The sequence below is a fragment of the Pezoporus wallicus genome, unplaced genomic scaffold (assembly GCF_028554395.1).
Source record: "Pezoporus wallicus isolate ANWC-B61680 ecotype Strahan unplaced genomic scaffold, APGP_CSIRO_Pwel_v1 contig_3847, whole genome shotgun sequence".
In the NCBI taxonomy this organism is placed as follows: Eukaryota; Metazoa; Chordata; class Aves; order Psittaciformes; family Psittacidae; genus Pezoporus; species Pezoporus wallicus.
In genome coordinates, this window is record NW_026639842.1 from 262,642 (window position 1) to 287,996 (window position 25,355).

Here is a 25,355-nt window from a genome sequence, read left to right on the forward strand (position 1 = left end):
ATCAGTCTTCCAGTTAATAAACTATTTGGACTGCCCTTCAGCTCTCCTCTTTTGAGAGAACCCTATTGAAGCGAACTGTCACAAATCCTGCAAAGCTTGGACTCCTTGCTTGGGTACCTCCAGTGCTGAGAGAGGCCTGTCTATCTCACAAGAACAGGAACATAGGTTTTGATGCACTGTCTGGGATCAGTAGTTATGATGGGTCACAAGAAGAGTCACAGCTCATCAGACAGCATAGAGAAGAATCTTTCTTATCGGGACTCACACCTTAAACTCTTCTACCTGTCTGATTCACCTAGGCTGAATAGGTGGCTATGCACTGGTGTGATGTGCATTTCTTTGCAGGCTGTAAGTCAAGGTGTGTGAAGTTACTGCTTTTAGAAGAGTCTGAAATACTTCAGCTTGAAGGTAATAAACATAACAACCTCCACAGCCAGGCCCATGGAGATGGGAAAATTCCTAAGCTGCTGCACTAAGAAAAAGGAGCATAAAATACCACTAACAGTCATTACTGGGGCATTCAGGAACAGCTTGTGGTGTGGTAAGACTATCAAATGCATTGGCCATTAGTAGACATAAGCACATAACTGAAAGACACCTAAATTATTTTTGAATTTAGCTTATTCCCACCTCATTAATACTGGTTTTATATTTCCTAGATCGGGTTCATGTCACTTTACCATGGTGCTTGAAATCCTGTACAGGTACATATAAGAGGAAAAAGTACAGCATATTAAAATAATCGTATTGACCTTGTAGCTGGATAGTATAAAAGACTGCCCTTTACCTCTCCTCGTGGCCAAGGGGAGATGTTCCACCAGCATTTACTTCAGCTGCTTTCATGCCTTCACCAATCCTGAAACCAGCCTAGGAGGGAGCTATACTACCAGCATAGCTCAGCGGTTGCTAATGTTGGCTTGATGACAGTGTCTCATATGCTAGTCTATCTTCTCAACACCTCAGATTCCAGTCATTTTGAGAGTATAACAAAATGTTACCAGAAAGAACTCTTCAGAAACTTTAATGAATGTGTTGAGCTTGAAGCCACTCCTAAAAATTAATAAACATCTTGGGGTGCTCATTTTCTTTCTAATTGGATCTTGCTTCTGTTTTAGACTCCTAATAGATAAAACACAGATTGATACTGAAGCAAAGAAAACACTTTTCTAAAGCTGGCTGCTAAACTGAGTAACTTAAATTCCAGTCTGGTCAGAAGTTTGACATGCAGTTGTGTTTTGTGGTAGCATTACTTCTTCACATGCAACTACAAGTTTTTGCCAGATTAATAGATGATAGTCCTGTAGTCAGGACAACAGAAACCAGAAGGAAAAGAGGAGAAAGGTTAAAGGCTGAAGGCGCAAGCTAAAACAAACAACAAAAAAATAGCGATCTCCTCTCTGTTTTCCTGCAGGTGTATTTTTCTCTCTGAAACAGACAGAAGCATTTTAAAGAGATGTTTATTTAGGCTGTGTAGCAGTTCAAATGTTTGATTCTTTTGGGTGATGTAAAAAACCCCAGCCAATAACCTGTAAAACCCAGGCACATAAAAACCTACTTTCACACAGTGCTTCCTGAACTATATCTGACATCCAAGCAGCCGGTTTGAGTTCACAGGCTCTTACCTTAGCTGGGGGGGGGGGGGGGGGGGAACTACAGTTTCCCCTGTGCTTTGTGCTGTGCCGCATAGCTGAAAGGAGGGTACACAGGGCTTTCTGACCTTACATGACTTGCTAAGTGGACAATGGGGTCCAGGAGGTGACACAATCTTGGCACACCTGTTATCCAAATCCTGGTTTAATGAGCACTTTTAGAAACTTCTATGGAAATATTTTTGTTTATTTAATTTGAAAATCTGTGTAATGGGTAGTTCTGTCTCTTCCAAAAATGACAGAGGCCTAAACCAGCCAAACACAGAGGCTTTCTAATAGCTGGGGGAGTAGCAGTGGAAGTGCTTAGCAGCAGGAGCTGGGTAACCTACATTCCAACAAGAGGAAGTTTTAGATTAAAGGAGTTCTGATAAACAGCATTTAACTGTGCTTCTCCAACCAACTATAAATGCAGTTGGCACCAACGGTGACATCAATTATTTAGCGTATTTCTTTTTCCTGCATATTCCTCCGTTTTCCATTCACTGCCTAGGTTTCCAGATACGCATTTTTAAGTTGTATAATAAGTAAGGGTAGGGTGCAGAAGCAGTAGGTTTCTTGTAACTTAAAGCAGAATCTTATCTGTTGCATACCCTGGCTTTCTGTAACAAACGTGTAATGCTTTGTAGTCTAGCTTTTCAGAGGAATGCTGTTGTCATCTTTCCTCTCTTTAAAAGCCCCTCTGCTCCCGACACTTTAATTGCACTGTTGCCTAAATGAGGCACTGCACAGTGTTAATGTGTGAGTCTGAGCAACAGTGCACTCCTCTCTTCACAGAGCTTTTGCCCTTGATCGTGAATTTAGCAGAGTAGGTACTTTAAAAATAACTGGAGATTCAAGCAGAATCGCTACACTTACCGTCTTGCATAAGGTTTGTTGACACAGGGATACTTCAACAGTAACTCATATTCTTTCCCTGGGAATAATAACCATTGCAATTAGTGAACTAGTTATTAAGTGTTGGGCTGGGGAGGACAGCAGCGGCATTTCTGTGTTTCTGGAAGCAGAGTGTTCAGTGTCCACATGGTCTAAAGTAGAAAAAAAAAAAGAAGAGGGGTAAAAAAAAAAGGAAAAAAAAAAAGGAAAAAAAAAAAAGAAAAAGGAAAAGGCTTGAATTCCTGCCTGCAGACTCCCTTCTTGCAAGCTGTCCCTCCAGCTTCTCCCAGACGAGGCGGCAGGATGTTTTTATTCCCTCCGGGGCTATTCTCCATCGCCTTCTCCCCGGAGCCGGGCACAGCCGGCAGCCCAGAGAAAGCGGAGTTTGGGGGCGAGGGCTGGCGGAGCTGATGTCAGCGCAGGGCGGCGGGAACGATTGGGTTGCGGGAGACTTTGCAGCAGCAAATCCCCCCCCCCCCCCCCCCCCACTTACGCCCCCCCCGCACCCTTGGCTTCAAAGCGACCGGCGCCCAGCAACTCGCAGAGGTGCAAAAAGTGGGCGCGGGGCCGGCATAGTCGCCGCTACCGCCCCCGGGCATCGCCCCGGCCGGGCCCGGCACTTCGGGGCGGAGGCGCGACCCCTCGGCGCGGCGCTGGGCAGCCCGCCCTGCCAGGCGCGTTATAAAAGCCGCCTCCAGGAAAGGGAGAAACTCCACGGGAGGAAAACATCGCGGTGCGGTGCTGTTTAGCTGAAGTGCAGGCATGACATCCGTCCTGGGCAGCAGCAGGGCGTCGGGAGCGCCGAGCGGACAGCTGAAATGCAAGTCCAAGAGGAGGCGGAGAAGGAGATCAAAGAGGAAAGGTAAGCTAGATAGATTTTTTTTTTTTTTCCTCTTTTTTTCCCTCTCTCCTCTCTCTGTCTCTCACACAACATCGGCTGCTCCTGTGGTTATTGTCTGTGCTCGGCACACGCCGGCCCCAGCCCTTCTGCCACCCCGACGGCCCGTGAGGGGCGGGCGGTGCCTCGTCCGCTGCTCCGATCCGCCACCCGCGGGGTCCGGCTTGAGGACGAGAGGGGTCTCCGCGCTGCCCCGCGGACGGACAATGTTTGCTCTCCTCCTCTCTTTGTTTAGGGGTGAGGTTGAACCTCGCAGGGGTGCCAGCGGGTGGCGGCTCGGCGGACCCCGTCCAAGGTAACGCGGTGCGGAGGAGCTGCCCTGTCCCGGGGTCTCCGCCGGCGCTGGCACGTCCGTCGCCTGGCTCCAGCACCCCCAACACCATTCTACCCTACCTGCCGCCCGATGTCCGGCGCAGGAAGTGCCCCGGCAGCGCAGATCGCGGCGTGAAGCCTCCGGGGCAGCGCGCAGCTCCCGCGCGGCGGGTTGCGTCCTCCAAACTACCGCTTTATCCTTCTAGAGAAGGTCCGCCGAGTTTTGCTGTTTTGGTGGTGTTCCCCTTCCCTAAGCAAATCTGTTAGGAAGGCGCTCATTGCCATGGGCATGAAAAGTGAAGCTACAGGATGTCATTGCGAACGGGGAGTATGCCCTACATAAAAGCTCTTCGCCAGGCTGCGAACACTTTAAAGTAAAAGGCACCGGTATGAGACGCCAGAGATGCCCAGCTGCAACGCATTTGATTGCAGAGGTGCTAACTCCAGATGTTTCGCTGAGCAGTAAATACCATCTAACCTGTAATTGTCATCATTATGTGGGACTAACACGAGTTTTAGTCAGCTAGCTCATCAACTCAAGCCGATGCTCATGATACACTGTTTTTTTCTCCTATTCTAGAAAACATCATTTGTAGGCGCCATTACTTAAGTGTCTTTTTATTATTATGTTAAAGGCAGTTAAGCACGGTATTGGATAACTTTTCAGAAAGGTGTCAGAGCAGGTTTTATATGGTAACTGGTACAAACTGCTCAAATGCTAAATGCTTGATTGTATCATTTGCCTGTCACTATTTTAACTTTCACCCCTGAACTCTGTATTCAGAATCATAGTTACAAATAGTGGCCTGCGCACAAGCGGAAACTACAGGCACCCAGATCAGGACATGGAGTAGGTGTGTAACCTTGACTTGTTCCTCTGGATTTTTGGGTTGCTGTAACACCTGGTGACAAAGGCTGTCTTTTACTCTCCATTATAAAATCAGTTTTAAAATACTAAGCATCCTTTAAATATGCTTGTTACTTAAGTTGTGGTCTGCAGACTTCTTTGTGCTGTATTTGTTTAAGCAAAACTACTTTTCTAGGGAACTACAAACTTAGCCTAGCCTTAGCTACCCTGTACTTGGCCAAGAGAAAAGAGTAATCCATTAATATATGCAATGAAGAAACACAAAAACTTGCTAAACAGTAACTTGCTAAATAACAGCTATTTGCAGAATAGACATCTGGAGGTTGATGACATTCTAGAAAGTGCTTGATATCATTATCAATAAGAACATGCACTTGAAGAGCTATTTTTCTTTATTCCTCCAAATGTGCTGTTGTAACCACTTCCTAAATAATGTGGTCGGTTAGTATACCAATTATAGGGAGCAATGCTTGTGTTCATATGATTTTGATTTTGTTTTCTATGTAATTGTAGTATAAATTCATAAAAGTACACATTCCTTTAATTTTATACTGGCAAAAAAAAATGCCTTTAATTTAAGGCACACCCAGTATAAAACCTGTTGGATTTTATTATTACACTAGTTTACTTACTGATCGTATATTTCTGTGTCTTTTTTGACTGTATCTAATGCAAAGATGTCTAACAAACTGACTGTCCTAGAAACTAGTCAAGAAAATGTATATTAAGCTCATAAATTACTACATTCTTATAAGAATTAATATGGGCTCCACTGTTTTGGAGGTTTGATCTATTTAAAAGACTCTGAAAATCTTTGTAGAGTGTCACCACTCTAAATGGTTAAAGGCTAGGGTCACTTGACTGTAACTATTATCCACACATATTTTGTTTCTTGCAAGAATACTTTTAGTATGTGCTTTAAAATATGTAACTACGCACGTACGTTTACACATACACATGCAGATACCTGTGGACACTTGTAGCCAAAGAAATTCACTCTAGTCTTAAATTTAAATTGAATACTAATCAGTAAGGAAATGAAATGACCTGTCACATCCCTACTTCTTAAGGAGATGGACTCAACAAATTCTTTATACCACTTAATATATTTTATTACACATGTTACATATGTACTGTGCTTAAAACCAGGCTGAGACATCACCAGATAGAGTATCTAAGGATGTATAGAAGTAGAAGCAAATGTTACTCTCTGTTTAATAGCACTGGGTTTTCTCTTCGGATGTACTTTCCATGTTTTCAGTCATATTTTTGTCCTAGTTAGTGGGAATTATAAATTGGTGTATCTGGGTATAGCACTTTGCTGCACTTCTTTTATACCTGGATGATCTGGTTTAGGAGTTTGCTGGAGGCAGAAAGCAAGTTCAAGCAAGGAAACAAACAACATTCTCTGAATAGCTGAATTTCCCTGTGCATTTAGGTTAAAAAAACATGTGCTGCATGAGACTGAGGGGGAGAGAGAGGATTTCCATATATGCAAATTGAGCACTGAAAGTCTAGGATACTGAGTGTAATTCCAGTGTACAATAGCATTATCCAATAATTAATTTGAATGCATCTTATTTTTATGCTTATGAAATCCAGCAACCCTTTAAGTATAAATATCCTCCCTTGAAGACTTAAGGTTAAATGTCCATGCAACGAATATCGCATTTCAGGCATGTATTTGCACAGTGTTTTCATTCAATTTTGCACTACGTGCAGAAAGTGTGTTAAACAGCTAAAATGTGGATATTCATATCCATCTGTTAATGTTAGTATAAGTAGGAATATTTTCATTGTAATTTAGAAAATAAGTATATTAAGTCCTGGTGGGAAGTTAATATCTTAATTTCTTGGTGACCTAATGAAAAATAAATAGGGATGCTTGCCAGATTATCTGCAGACTAATTTCATGTAGAAGCAGTAATAGGTGTTTTATATTTCTCTTTTTGTTGTTCTGTTGGGTTTGTTTTGGTTTTATCTGTGTGCATAAAATGACTAGAAGTTAAAAGCTACACCTACTGATTTAGAGAAAGTCATTTGAAATGCTTAGGGCTTTATAGGAAGTTACCGTATTTGTGGGTTCTTGTGTTTTCTCCAGGGCTTTGGAATATGGCAGAGCACTGGCAGAATTCAGCACAGCGGCCTCAGCATGGTTTGTGTGTCTGTGTTATACATTTTAAAAAGAAGGCTTGTTTTCTGAGATAAATGATTACAAGTAGGCCAAACAAAAGCAGAGTTGCCATTTACTGATAGTACTAAAAAGGTGAAATGTTAGCAGCCTCTGGCAACTTCTTAGAAATCAACATATAGAAAGTAAATATGAAATGGGTGATTGGAGATATATCCCTTCTGAGTCATTTTCCAGTACAAAACAACAAATAAGACACCTTATTTGTAGTACTGCTTTATAGAGATAGCAATTAAAGTTAATTACTGGAAACAGGAGGGAATCTGGTATCCCTGATGTGGTAGAAAGCCATATTGGAGGTTGCTGCTGATACAATGGGACATGAAATCCAAGTTGACGGAATAAACTAAATAAGGGCAGCAAGCGGGTGAGAGAGGCAAAATGATTGTGAAATGAAATTCCATGAAAAATTAATGAAACAGAAAGATTGTGCTGGGGATGGAGGGAGGAAACCAGCTTGGTTCTTCATCATCCTGCAATGCCAAAGTAATAAATGAGCGTGTTTCATCTTGGCGAGGTTCAGGGACACAACTCCTTCCCCACAACAGGATTGCATCGTGCTTCAATACTTGTTCCGCTTATCTCGTCCCTTGACAGCTTGAGAGGAAGGTACTGGATTTGGTGATAAAATTAAATTGATTAAACCTTTATCCATCATTTAATTTGGTGCCTTTCTTTTTTCTTTCCTTTTTTATTATTACCTCCAATTTCTAGTGATCCATGTAATGACAGCAATTTAAGATAGCATCAAGGACATTAGCTACGATGACTGAACTTAAATTTAGAATAAAAATATGGGATTCATGAGTCCATATCTAAATAGCAGACGATTAGTTTATAGCAGAATTGTATCTTCCTAGCAACAGCACGTACGTGTGAGGACAATAAAATGGCGCGATTTGCTTTGAAAGGGAACAAAATATTTAAACTTTATCGAGAAGTATTAATTATGTAAGTAGAAGAAGCACTTATATAAATATTGACCATATCCTACATGAGCAGTGACATATATAGCCATTTTTAACTTTTTGAGCACAGAAGTCAGATGCTTGCTTTCTTCAGTGGCAATGTGGAGGCATATAAAGCTAGTAAAGTACCATACTGTTGGAAGCTGTTTCCTATTACTTAAGAGTTTGTACTTCTCCTTGGTGATTTGGGTAGGGAAAATGTCCCATAAGGTGAGAGCTTTGCTTGGAATTTCTGGTTTAAGTAGTATTACTGGAGTTTTTAAAAAGCTTAATGGCAGCCCTTTCTGAAGTGATCCTTATAAATGGAAAACACTGCACTGAAAATTAAAGGTCAGGTGAAATTGCCGTGTGAAATACCCAAGTTACTAAAGGTCTATGCAGACTGTTTTCTTAAGTTCCTTTAATACCCTTTAGGTTAGCAAGGTGCATTAAAAAAGCAGACATTAGAATATCTGTTTGATCTGTTAATTGTACTACTTTTGAATTACTGCTGCCTAATATTGTATAGGTTTTGCAAGTAGTAATGAACCTGAATTGATCCCTGTGCTTAGAGCTAACTATCTCTACAACCTTTCAGGCATTTTACCATTAGTTATCCAGACAAAAAACCGTGATATGTATCAATACATAGATCATTCTGAAGGCATCTGTGGTGAACTTGATGTTTTCTGTGTAACACAGCTCATTTTTCTTACAAATTATGTAAGTTCTGATAGGAAAATGAAGTACTCTACCTTTCTGCTGTAGCTGACCTTTGTCCCACCCCCCCCCCCCCCCCCCCCCCCCCCCCGCCCCGAACCTGAAACAAAGCAGTTAACCCAGAGGAGTTTTAGCAGCATATTGTGATATATATATATAAATATTAAAACTATCACTTTATTAACCGGTAGAAGCGGCTTGTCAACCCATACTGATAGGTAACCCGCCCCGAGTCATAAAATAATCAAATGTAATGCTTTAACAGAGAGCATTAAACGGATGGTGTTATCATTGTTCAGTCAGTCTGGAATTTCTTGCTACTTAGGACGGGTTTGAAATATGAATATGTATTTTTTGGGCTCTGAATTAACAATACCCAGTTCGGACTAGGGACTGGACATTGCCATGGGTGGTTTAATGAAAATCTCTGCTAAGTAAAGCGTGATAACAAGAAGCATAGAGCAGGGCAGAGTGCGTGAAGAGCAGGATGGCTAATGCTGAAGATATGACAGTGTCATTAATGAATGGAAAGTGTATTTTCACTGAGTATATTCTGTTTCATTCTGGCTGTTCTAGTTCCCAAATGTGTACAAGAAATAGTGAGGATTCAGAGACATATGGCAGAAGGAATTGGAGACGTGTAAAATTTCAGTACAAGAAAATTGGTAAGATTTATATTGTTTATTTTGGAGATAAGTTAAAGAAAGAATACAATAAAATTATATTAAAGAAGGAAAGATTATAAAGGATGTAAAACAGGCTACTCTGATTTATACCTGATTTTTCCTATTATTTACAAAGACAGAGGCTGTTAAGGAAACAGAATTCCAGCATGTTTAATAAGAGTGGAAGGACTTATTCTGTTCAGACAGTATGTAGCTGGCCTGGAGAATTCTTTCACTCAAGGTATGGAAAAACAATATGTGTAGGAAGCTGAGGTATTTGATTAGTTCAGCTGAGACTAGCTAAAAAGTTTGCTGCTCGCTTCAGTGAATGTTGGCTTCGGCTTTAGGTAGGATACATTAAGAAGGATTTGGATTTTTAATATGAGATATGAATCCTCTTTTTCAGGAAATTATCTGACTCCTGAACTACTGGGATTACATGGAAAGGTGTTTTTTAGATGGGTTAATTGCTGCTGTTCATTGTGAGTCTTTTTGCATTCTCCTCTGTTTTCACAGCTGAAGCTATAGCGCAGCAGTTTAGGAGGTACCTTTCTGCTTGGCTTTGCAGTGGTGGCAATGTCATCCGTCCACCCGTGTGCCTCCCGAAATTGGAACACAGTTACAGTGAAGGCAGGCACATTTCCCTGGGATATGCCTGATGGCTTTTTAAGTTACCTTCCCCTCTGTTCCCACTCAACACCCTGCACAATGTATGTAAAAATAGATGGAAACTGAGACTGATTCCAGTCTCTGATGCTGTAGTAAGGTTAGGTAGGATGATGATAAAAATTAGTACATCCCCTGTTTCTTATTCACTTGGAAAGAGAAGCAAAAGGGAATGAAAGGGGGTGAAAATAAACTTTATAAACACATGGTGATTTGTTTTGCAGAAAAACACAGTTACTGGTGTTACTGCTAGAGTGTCATCTTCAGATGTATAGTCTGTAATAAGGGATTATCCCTGCACACCATAGTCTGTCTTTGTGAAAGTGTTCCTGTTGGGTTAGGGTTTGGTTCCAGTACCAAACTATTGCATCTGCTTTTGGAGTTGTGCCACTTGAGTGCTGTTTCTGAAACCTGTGGTACATGTTGGTAGCATTTTATGTGTGATTTGGGACCAAGGAGTGAGCAATAAATAGATCTCAGCAAAATACTTTCTGTTAAAGTGTGATTTTTTTTTTCTTTTTTCTCATTTTTACATTATTTTTGCTTCTTATAAGAGAAATGGTCCTCAAAATTATTAGCAGAGTCACCTTTCTCTAACTGCTAATGAAAAACCAGCATGAAGAGTCAAGGCTGCTAGGAAGTGTGGGAAGAAATAAGTAGAATTTGACAGATATTTTGTCTCCATCTCCATAGAAAGAGATTTACACACAACTAATTTAATGCAGTTGCTTGCTCCTTACCACTTCTCAGAGACTGTGAAATGGCTATTTATTCCTTAAATAGTGGGGTTTAACAAATGTGAAATGATGGCTATCAAGCCAACTGTAATAATGTATTACCTTTGTATGAGGCCTGATACTGCTGCCCCTGCTCACAGTAAAATTGAAATTGAAGCCTCTCAGCAGGAGTCAGGGTGGCTATGCTGCTGTACACATACATGTCTGTGCCTCAATATATATGTACATATATATATTTCCTTTTGACATAAAGTTTAGCTTCAGCTGTCTAGCAATATTAAATGAATGAGCATAATAAACTACAAGTTATATTAGACAAAGGGTCTTAAAGCCTGTAGAGTCCAAAAAATATTTACATGAGGGATTTTTACATTACCTTGACATATTTTGTTTAGAGATGTAAAAATAAAATTTGTTTCATTTGTGTGTTTATACACATCCATTCATCCATGGTGCATGAACTTGTAATTTTAAATATGTATAAACATTCTGATAGGATTTGCGTATGATTTTCCTCTGTGCAATACTGATAGTCTTACAGGCAAAGGCACAACTGCACAAGGATTATAAGATTTTCATTGTTTTTTGGTGAGAAATAAATGAAAGAAACTTCTTAAGCAAGATTTTTTTAGGCTATTTCTAGGTCCCATTTTTGTACGTATGTTTTCTGAGTACCTGGGTAATTCAGAACGGCAATAACAGATCCTTGTGCAGGAGCCTGTAATATTAATGTCAGGAAACCCCAAACCTTTATTGAAAAGGTGGATTTGTTCTGAAGTTTCTTTGTGTGCTGATCTTTCTCCAGCTGGATCTTACAGAACTGACATAACTGGGAGAAGAAGCCAACTCTGAGCTTGTGCATCACATTACATCCATGCCACCAGCCCTGCCACAAACCTCTTACGGATTCTTGAACAATATTTAACTGAAATTAACTTTCACTAGCTGATTTCCAGGTTGTAATTTCCCTCCCTCATGCCAATCATGAATTGATATTTACATGTCTCTATGAAAGGTGATTCTGGGAAGCGAGGAGCAGGGCCATGGACTGCATTGCCTCATTGTTGAGCCGTGCAGACAGTAATTGGAGCTCAGCTCTTGCTGCTCGTGGATTTAGGAGTATAAAAGAAACAGGACAAAAAGGGAATGTTCTCTAATATCACTGACAGCAGGTCTCCTCCACATGCAAGTGCTGCAAAGATTATTGATCGTCTCTATTTATCATTTATTTATGCTAAAGCATCTGATGTCTGTCTGTAAAATCTGTTGTTTCTCATGTTGAGGTACTTGTTTTTCAATTCATGTTTATAATGACCAGTTTTTACAGCTATATGACAGAGCTTTGCCTTATCTGGTGCTGTGTCCACAAGGAGTTGTTGTGCCTTCAGCTGCAATCCATGAGTGCAAGTCATTTGATAATTTATTTTCTTTTCAACAAATTTTCACTATACAAATCCTTTAGATTTTGTACACAGGAATGAGAGAATATGCACTATTCAAGCATAAATGTGAAGCATTTCAGTTCTGCAAGAACAAGTCAAAAGCTTGTCTTTCTAGGTTAACTTGTACCCTGCCAATAATACTTTTAAAATGAGACTTTAGCTCTGCATTCATTTTGCTAAAACAACTAAAGAGTTTGGAGTCTTGGCATGTAATAGCAAAAGGTATAAACAGGTAAAAGGTAAGGTAAAAACAGGCAGTAAGATACTAACAGTTCCAGTTACCAGAAGATGGTTATTAGATGTCAAAGAAAAGTGGTGATTTAAAAAATGCACACGGTTTTTGATTAGTCAGAAATGAAATAGCCTTTTGCAGTTTAGAAATGCGGTGTGTAATAGAAGTAGTTTAACAGAACACTGTTTTATAGATTGGTTAGCCCAGACACATTTTTAAGCAGGTGATACATTATGCTTAAATGGGGTAAGAAAAGAAACCATAGACAAAGAAGTTCTGGCAGATTTTCCTGAAGGCTACCAGTGAATTCCTTATTAAATTTACACTGTCATGATTTAAGGCCTATTGGACAATTTTTCCATGCCAGTGACTAAGATCATCCTTTTCTTCAGATAATTCTAACTCATCCCAGCCATCAAGGACTCTTATTGCCCAGAGTTAATAAAAATGCATCAATGTTATCATACAAGGTACATGCTCAAATTATTTCTGAAAAGTTGCTATGAACTCTCTGAGAATGAGAGTTGATATGAGAAGACATATTTCCCCAGTTTACAGAGAGGGAAACTGTGTCAGAGCAGTTAATAAATCTGTTGCAGAATTAATTAGCAAGAGGTAGGAATTCAGTAGTCTGTTGCTCCAGCTTCTCTAGTATCAAATTAAGCTGTTTCTGGTTTGTACCTACCTATATTTTCTGCATGGGTTTATCATTGCAAAGTACTCGTATAACATGGCAGGTCCCTGGGAGCACCGCTCATTTCAAGGCGGACAGTGTGCTAGGCTGTCTGCTGCAGTCGGTGCACACAGGCAGAAGCAGGTATAATCCCTGCCTGCAAGGCAGCCTGCTGCAGTTGTTCACAAAGCAGTTCTGCCTGGTGGTGGTTGAAAGAAAAGGGCTTTTTACTTATTTATCTATTTTGTATGTAAACAAATGCATGGGATCAGATTCTTTGTTGGTGTGGAATTGCATTTACTCTTCAGTTCCTGGAGGGCTTTTGATTTCTCCAAGAATGGCATGTTATACTTGCTGAGGGCAAGCTTTCTGTGTATCCAAGTTTACATTTAAAAGGCAACTTTTTCTTCACTTAGCTGACGAGTCTGTAGACTAGCTCTACTTTGTAACTTCCATCAGATGCTATGAGAATTTGCTTGAGGAATTGACTGAAACGGTTACAGATTTTTTGTTTACAAGATTTCACTTTTTAGATGAATCAATTTCAGTGGAATTAAATATTAGCTAAATTTCATAACTTTTATTTCCATTAAAAATCTTACTAACAGTGCCTACATTTGTGCCTTGCCTGCAGTTCATCAATTTTGTATATGCATGTGCTTCTTTGAAGACCAGGAGACTACTCCACTTTAGCTAAAAACACTGTAAATTGACTATGCTCTTTAACCATAAGATAATTCTTTGACTAAAATGTGGCAGATAATTCTAAGATGAAAGAAAGAACAAGCCATGATTTCTGAGTCTAGGAAAGGAATTCTAAAAGTTAAAAACAATAAAAAAATACATTCCTTTTACCTTACTGCTTTTACTTTTGCCTCAGAAAACTCTAAGCCCTCATTAAGAGTCCCCAAAATTAACTGAAAGCAAGAAGCAGCATAATACACACTGGTTTGGCCTTATAGAGGGCTGTTTTAACGGGGGTATGACTATGGAAGCAGTCTCAATCTACTGTTAATTATTAAAAAGATAACCACAAAGGCACAAAAAAGCTCCTTGTAAAATAAAACATAGACTGTGTAGCCCTAAAAATCCATGTGTTTATTTCATATTTGCGCTTGTTTGTTTCTTTACCAAAACACCCATCTCTTTTATCCCCTTTTTGTTATTCTCTTAATCCCCTTGCTTGTATTCTCACCTATTGAAGCAGCTGTTATTCATATAAATTATGAAAATGAAAGCATGCATGGAAGTGGTGGCTGAATAGGCCCAATATATCATCAAAGGTCTTCGGGGTAACATATGGCCTTGGTTCAGCAAAATCACTTGTTCAGTCATACCATTGCTGCCTAGAAAAGCAGTAAATAAAGAGTAACAAGATCTGCATACAAATATGCAGGTGCTTTAGGGTTATTTTGTGGAACCAGAAACTGGATAAGGAGTTACTATTCTTTTTCTAATAAAAATCTACATATTAAAGAAAAGTTGTAATGCGCTTATTTGCCAACACATATTTCTTAGGGCTCATTCTGTTTTAGCACATCTAAACTGATCTTCCTACCACTTCCTGAGCAGAATAGATGTTTTTCTGACACTGGCATGTAAAGGTGGTATCTCTGCTGTTTAGACAGAAATGGGAAACGGCAAAAAGTAAAGATAAGGGGCTGATACTATTATTCTAATGGCTGTTATAGCAAAAGCAGTGCATGCATTGTGTGCAAGCAGTTGGATGAAGAGTGGTTTGTTAATCTTGCTAATCTTGATTTCAAATACTTTTTGTTTTATTGGTGTGCCCCATAGTATATTGTTGCAAATGCTGACGGTGGGCACAGACCTGCCTGCAGATGCAGTTATGCACAGACATCGTGCAGTCAGTCAACTGAATTTCCATCTATCATTTCCAGCAGGTATCAGTGAATTTGCGCTTTGTAGAAAAGATGATTATGACTCACTGAAACCCACATGGCAAAAAGAGATTTCGGTGATTGTCCGCAAAGACTTTGCATAGAGATGAAGTACAGGTGGGCAGGAGAGCTAAATGGACGATGAGATGTGATGCTTTCAGTGCATCTGTGGGCAAAAGCCTGGCTTAAGGGCAGCAATGATACAGCTCCCTTACCAAATGGGGAAACTGGTTTCCATCAGCCCTTTCTAGCAGACAGCTTGTCTCTGTTGAACGTTGACAACGTATTACATAAATTTCCCTGCAACAGCTTGTTTCAGAAACTTTCCCCAGTAATGTAGATTAAGTTAGAATTTTGTTTTGACTGCTGTAATGCATATTCATTAGATAAAAGCCCAGACAATTACTGTGATAGTTTCACTAGCAGGTGGAGCATGTTTTAGGATTTGATGGGCATGGGATTTGCTGCAATAATCTCAGAGAAATTTGTGGGATTATTTTTGTTGGGGGTTTGTAGGAAAAGTGAGAACGTAAGCAGATTTGAAGGTGATTTCATTATGTTTTTACATTAGTTTGCTTTTACCATTTTAAATCCAGAATGAGTTCATACTTTGAACAAATGAAGGTCTCTTAGGGCAAGCAGTGAACCACACAAATGAATGCTACCTAAATAATATAGTTTAAAATGAATAAATGGTAAGCAGCAGTATTTCTAAAGGGATATCACTTTATTACATTCACTTCCCAAAACTAGAAAGAACTAGAAAAAATATTTTCTATCTTCACTTGTATAATGTTCACTTTCATCCGTTATGTACATTAAGATGTACGTTGTGTACATAGATTGATTTTTGTTGAGTAGGTAATATTACAGAAAATATGCATTTGTCAACATTGTTGACAATTTGCGAACAAAAGCGCAATTTCCTCTTTTCCCTAGAAAAGAGGTAAAGATTGAGAGCAGAATTGAGATGAAGAGAATAGGAGCCTGATCTTGTGCTGTTACATGGGAATCTTTCTTTTCCAGGAGCACAAGGCCCTACCATTTATGGCACCTTCATCCCATAGGTCATCCTCACATGGGTGGTCACATTGTCTTTATTCAGATTGACCTTGGTGGTAATTTTTACAGGGGTTAGGGTCATTCTGACTGGCACTATCAGTAGCAGATCACTGCCAAATTAGATTTTCAAAAAGAAAATAAAATAAAATTGCACACCCAGGAAAGCACTTTATTTCATTCTACAGCACAGAATCAGAGTTTAACATTAAAGAAGATTTAAAAATACATTTGCATAGCACAGAAGTTATCAGTCTAGACTCCCCATCTGTTGAATGCCTTGTAAGTAAGTATCAGTAACAGTTCAGTATCTGACTTAAGCAGAAATCATCATGTAAAAATGCTAATAATTTCTCTACGCTGTTTTGTTACTAATGGAATTTCAAAGCTATGAATGCATATGTTTATATTCAATTTCTATTTATGTACTTAAACACAGACACTCTAGTACTATGCATATTAATGTGCCGATTTGTGCTCCAGTAACATGTATATTAACGTACATGCATATTTATATGAAGTGCTAAACTCAATGGAAGTTTTGTCCTAGGCTTCATAAGCAGCTTGCCTCAAACCCTGATTTGTATTTTCTTTTTAATGAACATTGGGTCAAATTTCCAGCAATCAATTTGGTTCATAAAATAGTCATCTTATAGTTGTTTTTTAATTCTTAATCACAGATCATTTATGAGTTGCATCATTTTCACCAGCTTGTGTAGAGATGTTTCTCTGTCGAGAGCTGCTTCCATACTCCCTTCACCATCCTCCTTTGTCTTTCTTGATATCAATGTGTTTTAATTGTGTTTTGTAATCCCCTACACTGTTATAACTGATTAATTAGCAAACGTTCAGTTTCAGGCTCTGAATTTTTCTCTTAGGCTCAGAACATTTATAATCTCAGCTGAAAAGACAAGATCAAACATCTGCGTTGTAATTCATCTCTCTGCATCTTGTACGCCTCATGATTATTATTTATTCTTTATTATAACTGGGGGTTTTAAGGGTGAAATGTTACACCCTGAATTATGTGGGCTGTTAGCCTGAAAATAAATCCATGCAGATGGGCTGCAGGGAAGTAGTAAAAGTCAAGGAATCCAGAATTCATACTCCTTTGTAGAATTTGGGGCTTCAGATGTCCATAAAGAAACTGTGGCTGGTAAAAAGTAATGATAGATAAGAGTTTCTTTTGCAAAGCTTTCATCAGTTTATATTTTCAAAGTTTTCTTCGCAAATATGCGGGATAGAAACATGCATCTATTTGTATATTTATACAGAGTAAATAAAACCAACATTTCCATGAGTCCTAGGATGAAAAATCTATGGTTTTCAGAAAATCACTTGTTTCTCCTCTCTACTAAAGCCTATACCCACATGGAATTGTCTATCCAAAGAATCCCGTTCTCTTTGGCATAAAATGGGACAAAGTGGGGTATTCAGGCTCTCCCGTACATAATTTCTCACACCAGTTAGAGGCCGTGCAAGCCGACTGCTGAGGTCTGTTGCAAATATGCATTTCTCTTATTCATGCAGTATGAGCCTTTCAAACTCTGTGAGAGCTGCAAATGCTTCTCAATAGGTTACTGTCAATTTTGGAATGATACTGTAAAATAATATAGTTATAAATATTTTCATTATGGAAATATAAAAGGAAAAAGTACAGTTAACACTGGATTTTTTAAGCTGATCCGTTTCTTTCTTTCACAACTCTGTGTGATCTTTGTAGGTACTAGATTAAAAAATAATTTCAAACATGACTAAGAAATAACATGTGCAGAAAACTTCATTTCAGCTAGAATTAGCAATGTCAAGCATCTTTCTGGGGCTGTGATTCTAGTCTGCCAGTTTCCCAGAGCGTGCTGAACAAGTGTGGCTGTGACCAGCAGAGCCCATGAAACATTTTGAAATAGTCTCTAGTGCTCATTTCTCTCTCCAGGAAGAACTAATTTTAAGTATTGCAGCAGGCCTTTCAGGAGATATGGTATCTTTCATTGCTGACTGCTGCTTTTTTTCTGGGTTGTTTCGTTTTTGTGTGTGTGGTTTTCTTTCTTTGTTTGTTTCTTTTAAGATATCTCTCTTGCAGATGTTTATTCACTTACAGCTTTGTATTGCCCAGATGCATTGCTCTTTTCTCAGCCTCCAGCAGGTTCCCTTAGCTGCTGTCTTTGGACAGCAATGTATCAGCAAGGAGCAGCAGTCTTTAATGCAGCTTAAGCTGAATTTTGGGGCAACAGAGTGTTTCTTTGGAAGATGCAATGCCTCAAGAGTTGATCGGACTTAAGGGAGATGCAAGACCTCCCCTATGACAATCTGTCTGCCCAAGGGAGAGCTGATATGAGACTCACATACAACACTTGCCTATGTTGCCTTCTGCTTATGTTTTCCATTGAGCACAGCTAGAAAGTCTGTTTTATGAAGAAGTCCATGAGCTATGTGTCTGACCAGGTGCAGGTCAAGGACTTCAGCCCACTTGGCTTTACTAGTGAGCTGATGAAATGTCGGGGTCACATTATGGTCTAAATAGCAGCCAGTTCTGCTGGATGTGCTCATGTGAACCTGTGGGAGATGTATTACTAGAGAGTCACACAGCTGTGTTTTTCCTGTGTCTCCCAGTGATATGGTGGGAGCACAGTGGCCCCTTGGTCCCCTCAGCCCCACCAGCAAGGAAGACGTGTCTTACCTGATATTTGTCAGGAGCTTGAGGGCAGGTTCACATACTTGCAAAATGGATTTTCACTAAAGGAAGCTGTATTCTGAAACTGGCAGTGCTGAAACTTAAAATTATCTTCTGCGTTATTACTAGGACATATTTTTAGGCCCTAATTCATGTCTCATGTGAACGCAGTCCTCCCACTCCTACATTGGGAGTACTGAACTGGAATCTGAGGGCTGTGTGTTTCATTTTCCAGAAATAAGTGCTACCCAAGATTTTGAATATTTACGTTTTTTGCTTTTTTACAAAAACACATCCACTGTTTATAGGCCTGTGTATGGTGTTAAAATAGCAAAAAATCATAGTACGAACTGCTGTCCTTTGCGTTCTTGTTGCTCAGTCTCATTTTCTTCTTTGCTTAGTGGGTTTGCATCTAGATTCTGCAAACTGAAAAAAAAGCATATAAGCCGAATTGCTATTAAAATATTTTGCTTATCTGCTGTTTTCTGCACTCTCCTCTTGAGCTGCAGTACCACAGCTGTTTACACCCTGTTGTCTTGAGTGGTCACTGTGAGGCTGAATCTGCTTTCAGATGTTGCTGTCGTCCATCGAGTGCTTAAGGTGTTCATGTTATACTGACAAATGGAGGGGGTGATCCTGCATCTGTATTCCCAGGAGCTGCTTTTACGCATTCAGGCTTCCCACTCAGTGTGATACAAACCCAGGGCTTAGAGGACCTGGGCTTTCACAGTCACATCAGAGTAACCGTGCTCTTCCAACGGAGACTGGACATTGTCTGTCTGCTCTTATGTGGGAGATCCATTCTGAGTTGCAGAAAAACAAGAGTTTTTCAACAAGTAGTGTGACAAGAGGACAGCCTCAGCACCTCTGCGCTTGAAAGGTAAGCCAAGCCAAGAAAGCTCTGGGTACTGGCACTCCACAAACAAATGGTAAGTATAAAAGATGTGAAATATGTATCTTTTGCCACAGAACAGGAATGGAATTCTACATCAAATAAAACCTAAATTTGTTATTTTATTAAAAAATAATGAAGACTCTTATTCTGTCAGCATACTTTACAGCCTAATACCAACTCGGTAGCCACTGTCTTGAAAAAAAGAAAAGGAAAAAAAAGGCAGTGCATAAAACATGGAAAGGCATGTTTCATATCTTTACATATATAAGGGAAAAATAAATGAGACATTTAGGAAATTCAAATCAAATATGTTCTTTGTTTTAATCCTTTCTTAGGGGAGCTTGCAGTATGTAGGATTAGAAAATGATTGCTGAGAAATATTACTAATGTAGTGGGTATTTCAAGTCAGTGAGGAGTCTTTCATTTAAAAGAAAACCATCACAAAAAGGCTGTATCAGTATATGAATGGAGAGCAATCAGATATTTCTGCTACTGCAAAAAATTAATAACATAAGTCATTAGCATTAGTGCAACTTGCTTCTCTTTCTAATTTACAGCCACATATCTAGATTAACTATAAAATATTTGTGGGTTTAGGACACACTGTCCTCCATTGAATGCTTAGTCTAGAAAGGTTATTAACATTGAATGGGGACTGTTCTCTCAGGAGAGCTGCAGATAAAATGACCAGGGAAAGAAATAGCACAACTTCTCAAATTAGCATAATTAGTAATTATCTCTTAATAGCCCCACTTGGCTTTGGAGACTTGGCACTTGAAATTCCACTTAAAGTTCAGTGAGGAAAAACAAATTTCACGCTGAAATGTCTCAATAACACAGCTGAGCTGCTGAGGTAATCGTCTGGTTTAGGTAAAGGGAAGGAGATGAACATATGGATAGTAAGATCTTTCCTGTAAGCACTGTGTTTGTGTTTGCATATGTAAAACACTCGAGGCTTAATGGTACAATTGCCACTTTGGCTGGGGGTGAGGGGAGGGCAGAAAGATGAGTGGGACTTTTCTCTCTTCTTTAGTGGATGAAGATAATGAACTAAAATGAGGAAATCCCATTCATTTTGCACTACAATAGTGTATTTTGCAATTCTAGCTGAAATAAAAAATCTGAGACAAACAAGCCCAGCAGTGGATAGAAACAGCAGCCTTTGTCATAGCCAGTGGCAGAATTAAAACCTTACCAAATAGGGATGGTTCTCCAATATTTAACTTAAGGCAAAATCAGATGAATAAGCACAGGGATCCTGGTAACCCTGAGATTTTTCTTTCTGTGGCAAGGAAACTGATGGCTCTCTGAAGATGCATTTGACTAAGAAAGAATAAAAGCACAAGAGAAATATTTACCATTTTTACATACCTAAAGCCCAGTCCTCTTTATCCTCTGGCAGAAAACAATTTATCAGTCCATCCTGATCGAAACAAGCCTTTGTTATTAAGAAGGCACATTTTGATTTACATGTTGCACAGCTGGTCGGAAGCTTTCCATCATACAATTGATAAGCCTTCGTAAGCTAGTTTGAAATAAGTTGTTTCACTCTACCCTCTTTGACAGGCAAGGCAATTCATGTTGGGTGCCAATACATCAGTAGTGGATACATAGAGATGATGGTTTGGGGGGCTTTTTGTTGTTGTTGTGTTGTTGTGGTTTTGTGTTTGTTTGGTGGGGGGGGTTGTTTGCTTTTGTGGGAGATATATATATATGTGTGTGTGTGCGCACATATATATATGTATATACACTTTTAAGTGCCAGATGGCCATATCCTGAAGGTGCAGGGACTCGGGTGCAGTGATTCATGCCACACATGGTTTCTCCTGGGGTAGGGTCAGGTGCCCTTAGAAGTGGCACTTTTCTTACACCTGCAGAGCAAAGGACCCCTTCCCGCAAGGAAGTAATTTTTGGTGCCATGTCAATATACAAAATAGGGAAGATGTCAGAGGAGGTTGTCAGCTGTTACAGAACTGATAGGCTGACACTTTTGTTCTGCCTGCAAAGCAAAGGGCCCCCTTGTTGCAGGGAAATAACTCTTGGTGCCATATCAACACACAAAATAGGGAAGATGAAGACAAACTAATCAGAGGAGGTTGTCAGCTGTTACAAAACTGATAGGCTGACACACTCATGGCCAGAGAAGGAAAAGGTTTGGCTTAGAAACTCTAATTAAGGCTGGCCAAGGTCCATTAGCTCATCTTCGCTAGTAGTGTCGCAGCCTCACACCCTATGTATCACCCTTATTATACAGCTTCTAGGTGAGAAATGTGATTAGGTGAGCTGCTATCCTGTGTTTCCAAGGCCCATCCTCTGAAAGCAATTCAAATGCCTCAATCAACCAATAAAATCCGTTTCAAAATTTAGAAAGAACATGAAGGCAAAGAGGGAGAAGGGAGAAAAGAAACTGAAGCAGATCAAAAGAGATGAAATGATATCTGAAAAGTATGGGAATGAGGAGAATATTGAGACTGAATTAATTACAAAAAACCCTAAAAGATGCAGAAATCAAGCAGGTCTGACGTAAATAATCACAGGCTGACAGAAAGCAGAAAGGTAGGGCAGTATCATGGTAAACAAACACATTTCTCCCTATTTCCCCCCCTCAGTCCTACTCCTATATGAGCACTTGACAAATAAATTAAGCTTAAGCACTAGCACTGGAGAGAGCACAGAAAAATGTTCTGATGGACACCTGAGATATCTCCTGATAGGCTGTATGTGGGCAGCTGCTGAGAAGAAAATGCTACAAAAGAAAAATGTCCACTCCTTGACAAGCCTCTTTGTTGAGTGATTGATCTGTTTCTGCTTTCCTCCCTCCCTATAATATTGGGAATGTGAGCTGCTGCTTCGAGGTCAGACCTGTTAAAAAATCATCTGTAAATACTAGCTTGACTGTTTTTTTCAGTGCATATAGCTGGAAGTGGTGAACGTTGATTTTTCTTAGTACCCTAGGCAGGATTTTTTAGGGCAGATTTTTCAGAACAGGTCCTTCTTGTTTTGCTTTTAAATTTCTTCTTGAGAAATGCAGGAGAACCAGTTGGGTGGTTGCACACGTGTCTTGTTTGTTTGCAAAGCTCATAAGAAAGATGATCGTGTCAAATTCAGGAACCCTGAATTTAATTTTTGGATCTGCTGCTGTTGTTTCTGTGAGACTGGCAATCCGCTTGCCTCCCCTCTGCATAGGGTCCAGGAGGACAGACAGAATACATTCATCACTATTATTTATAATCTCTGCTCTGTGAGCTGTGTAGAGACCACCAAATTATGTCTGAAATAATGTGGTCCTCATCTCATCTGGGACCTCCTGCTTGCTGTTGTAAAGTGATAGCAATGTTACTAAATGGCATTAAGTTTTATTTCTAGGCGCTGAGGAAGCTGGGTATGTAACCTGCAGGTGACCTGAACTACCAAATGCTGCTTCGGTGACAGCTGATCTTCTCTGACAGCAATTAATTATTTGGCCTAATTCTGCAATGCTTGGCAAACCTTAGTGAGGTGCAAAGGGCATTTCTGTTCTGCTGAAACCAATGCTACAGAGGAATGCTCAGCAGTTCAGTCAGGATTGGAGCTTTAAAATTGGACAGAGTAAGGGAGAGGAAAAACATTAAAACTACCTGAGCAGAAAAATGCCTGAGGATAATTCATTCTCCTAAAAATTGCTATTGGGTCATACTGGCTTCATAAGTAGCATTTAATTGTGTCAAGCTGAAGATCTGCTGCCTTGTTCCATTTTTTCTTTCCTTTCCCAATTTTTGGAACCATCAATTTTGACTATTTCTTGAATTGCTGGTAATTCTGAACAGGAGGTGAGTAAGAACATACTGTGTATTACATTTGCGTTGCTTTCAAACAGAGTTAAGCATAACCTGTATATATAGATCATGGTAAGGAAATATCAGTAATTTGAAGTGGAAGAGCAAACTGGACAACCTAACAGACCTATGAGGCCTATTCTCCTTCATTTAATAAAAGTAGGTCAATGCAGGTTTTATGCTGTTCACATTAGTGTCATTCAATTTGGCTTTACTAAGAAAAGCTAATGGCTGGTTAAGCATTACTGGAACAAAGTATCAGAAAAGAAATTACAGAAATTCAAATGGGTAAAGAAACATAACAAAGCCTTAAGTCAGTGGAATGTTCTGAAAAAATTTGCTAAGTAACATCAACCAACCCCCTGGTTTTGAAATTCCCATTTGCACCATGACGAAAGTATAAAAGAACTGGTAAAAAAAAAAATAATAATCTTGTGTACTTTTTTAGCTTCAGATCAACTGATGAACTAGACAGTGAGTAAATAATTTTGCAAAACAGGTGAAAAAGCATAGTCTCTGCAGCAGCAGCAGTGCATTAAACCTGATTAGTGGTATGGTAGAAGGTAGTCGAATTTATTTGACAATCAACAAAGTCAGTCATTTTAATTTTACATCTCAGTATGACATTCTGTTTTAAAAATTCTTTGAAATCAGTTTTGAAAAGTCCCAAGTGTTTGCTCTCACTTGCACACAAATTGTTTTATTTTACACACACATACATATTGTATTTTCAATTTTGTTTTCCTTGGTTTCTGAAAAGAAACGCAGAATTTAATTGACCCCCAAATGACTTTTCTTCGGGAAGTGAGCCATTCCAAAAAAACCCAAGATATATGTTTGATTTCAACAAGATGCCAAATCACATCCCAGGCTGCATCAAAAGAAGTATGTTCAGCAAGTCAAGGGAGGTGGTTTGCCTTCTGTATTCCACCCTTGTGAGACCCCATCTGAAGTACTGTGTTCAGATCTGAGCCTCCCAGCATAAGAAAGCCATAGATCTGCTCGAGTGGGTCCAGAGGAGGCCATGATGATGATCAGTGGCTGAAGCATGTATGCTACAAAGGCAGTTGAGAGAGTTGGGGTTGTTCATCCTGGAGAAGAGAAGACTTCAGGGAGACCTTAGAGAGACCTACAGGAAAGATGGGGATGGACTCTTTTTCAGGGAGTATACTAATAGGACAAGGGATAATGGCTTTAAACTGAAGATATTAGATTAGATATTAGGAAGAAATTCTTTACTGTGAGGGTAGGGAGACACTGCAGCAGGTTGTCCTGGGTAGTTGTGGCTGTCCCATTCCTGAAAGTGTTCAAGGCCAGGTTGGAAGGGGGCTTTGAGCAACCTGCTCTAGTGGAAGGAGTCCCTGCCTGTGGCAGTGGGTTGGAACTGGATGAGCTTTAAGGTCCCTTCCAACGCAAATCATTCTATGATTCATTCTATAATGCTGTGATTTAATGCCATAGAGGTGCTATTTAGTGTGCATCTTGCATAATATGGTCTTGAAGAATGCACAAAGTTGTGTGCCAACTTTGCAACTTACTCCAGGTGCATGGCTCACAGATGAATTTCCTGTTTTCTGAGGCACAATGTGCAGCTTCAGTTTCTGCATCACTCTCTGAACCATCTGTGGCATGATGCAGTTGCGCCTATGCAGTATAATTCCTAAGTTGCAAATATCTAAGGTCAGTCAACAATATTTTAAGTGTGTGTTTATCCTCATTTCTTTAAATGTTTATGATTAAGATCTCTTTCTCTAGCATTCAGTCCTTTGCTTCTCCTTGTCTTTCCCTCAGACATCTGTGGTTGTACAAGGAATCTGCTGTTATAACAGAGATGAATTGTCATTGCATGCTTAATTTTTAAATATAGTGTTTAACTCCCACTGTCTACAGATGTGTTTGTATGAGACCTTATGTTGTTTGAACTTGCTGTATCCTCCTTGAAGAACAGAAGACCATGAAGCCTCTCTCAGAAATAATAATTTAAAAAAAAAAACAGAACTTGAGAGAGAGGATGAAAACCCGAAAGATCTCATCCTAAATAATTCTATAGGGGTTTTATAGCAAACAGGTTGCTACAGTCACAACGACATGAATCAGAAAAAGTAGTTCAGCTTGCAGTGGCATGAGCTGCCATTTTCCTT

The 25,355-nt window shown here is 39.6% G+C and overlaps 1 protein-coding gene across 1 annotated transcript in view; it reads left to right on the plus strand.

The window, feature by feature from the left end:
• Window positions 1-3,063: 3,063 nt before the first annotated feature.
• The window catches only part of ADARB2 (adenosine deaminase RNA specific B2 (inactive)), a 307,618-nt gene continuing 285,326 nt past the window's right edge, over window positions 3,064-25,355 (plus strand). Inside the window, exon 1 of the mRNA XM_057416445.1 lies at window positions 3,064-3,384. Within this exon, the coding sequence (XP_057272428.1) occupies window positions 3,285-3,384 (100 nt within the window). The 5' untranslated portion in view covers window positions 3,064-3,284. The remainder of the gene's footprint in view (window positions 3,385-25,355) is intronic.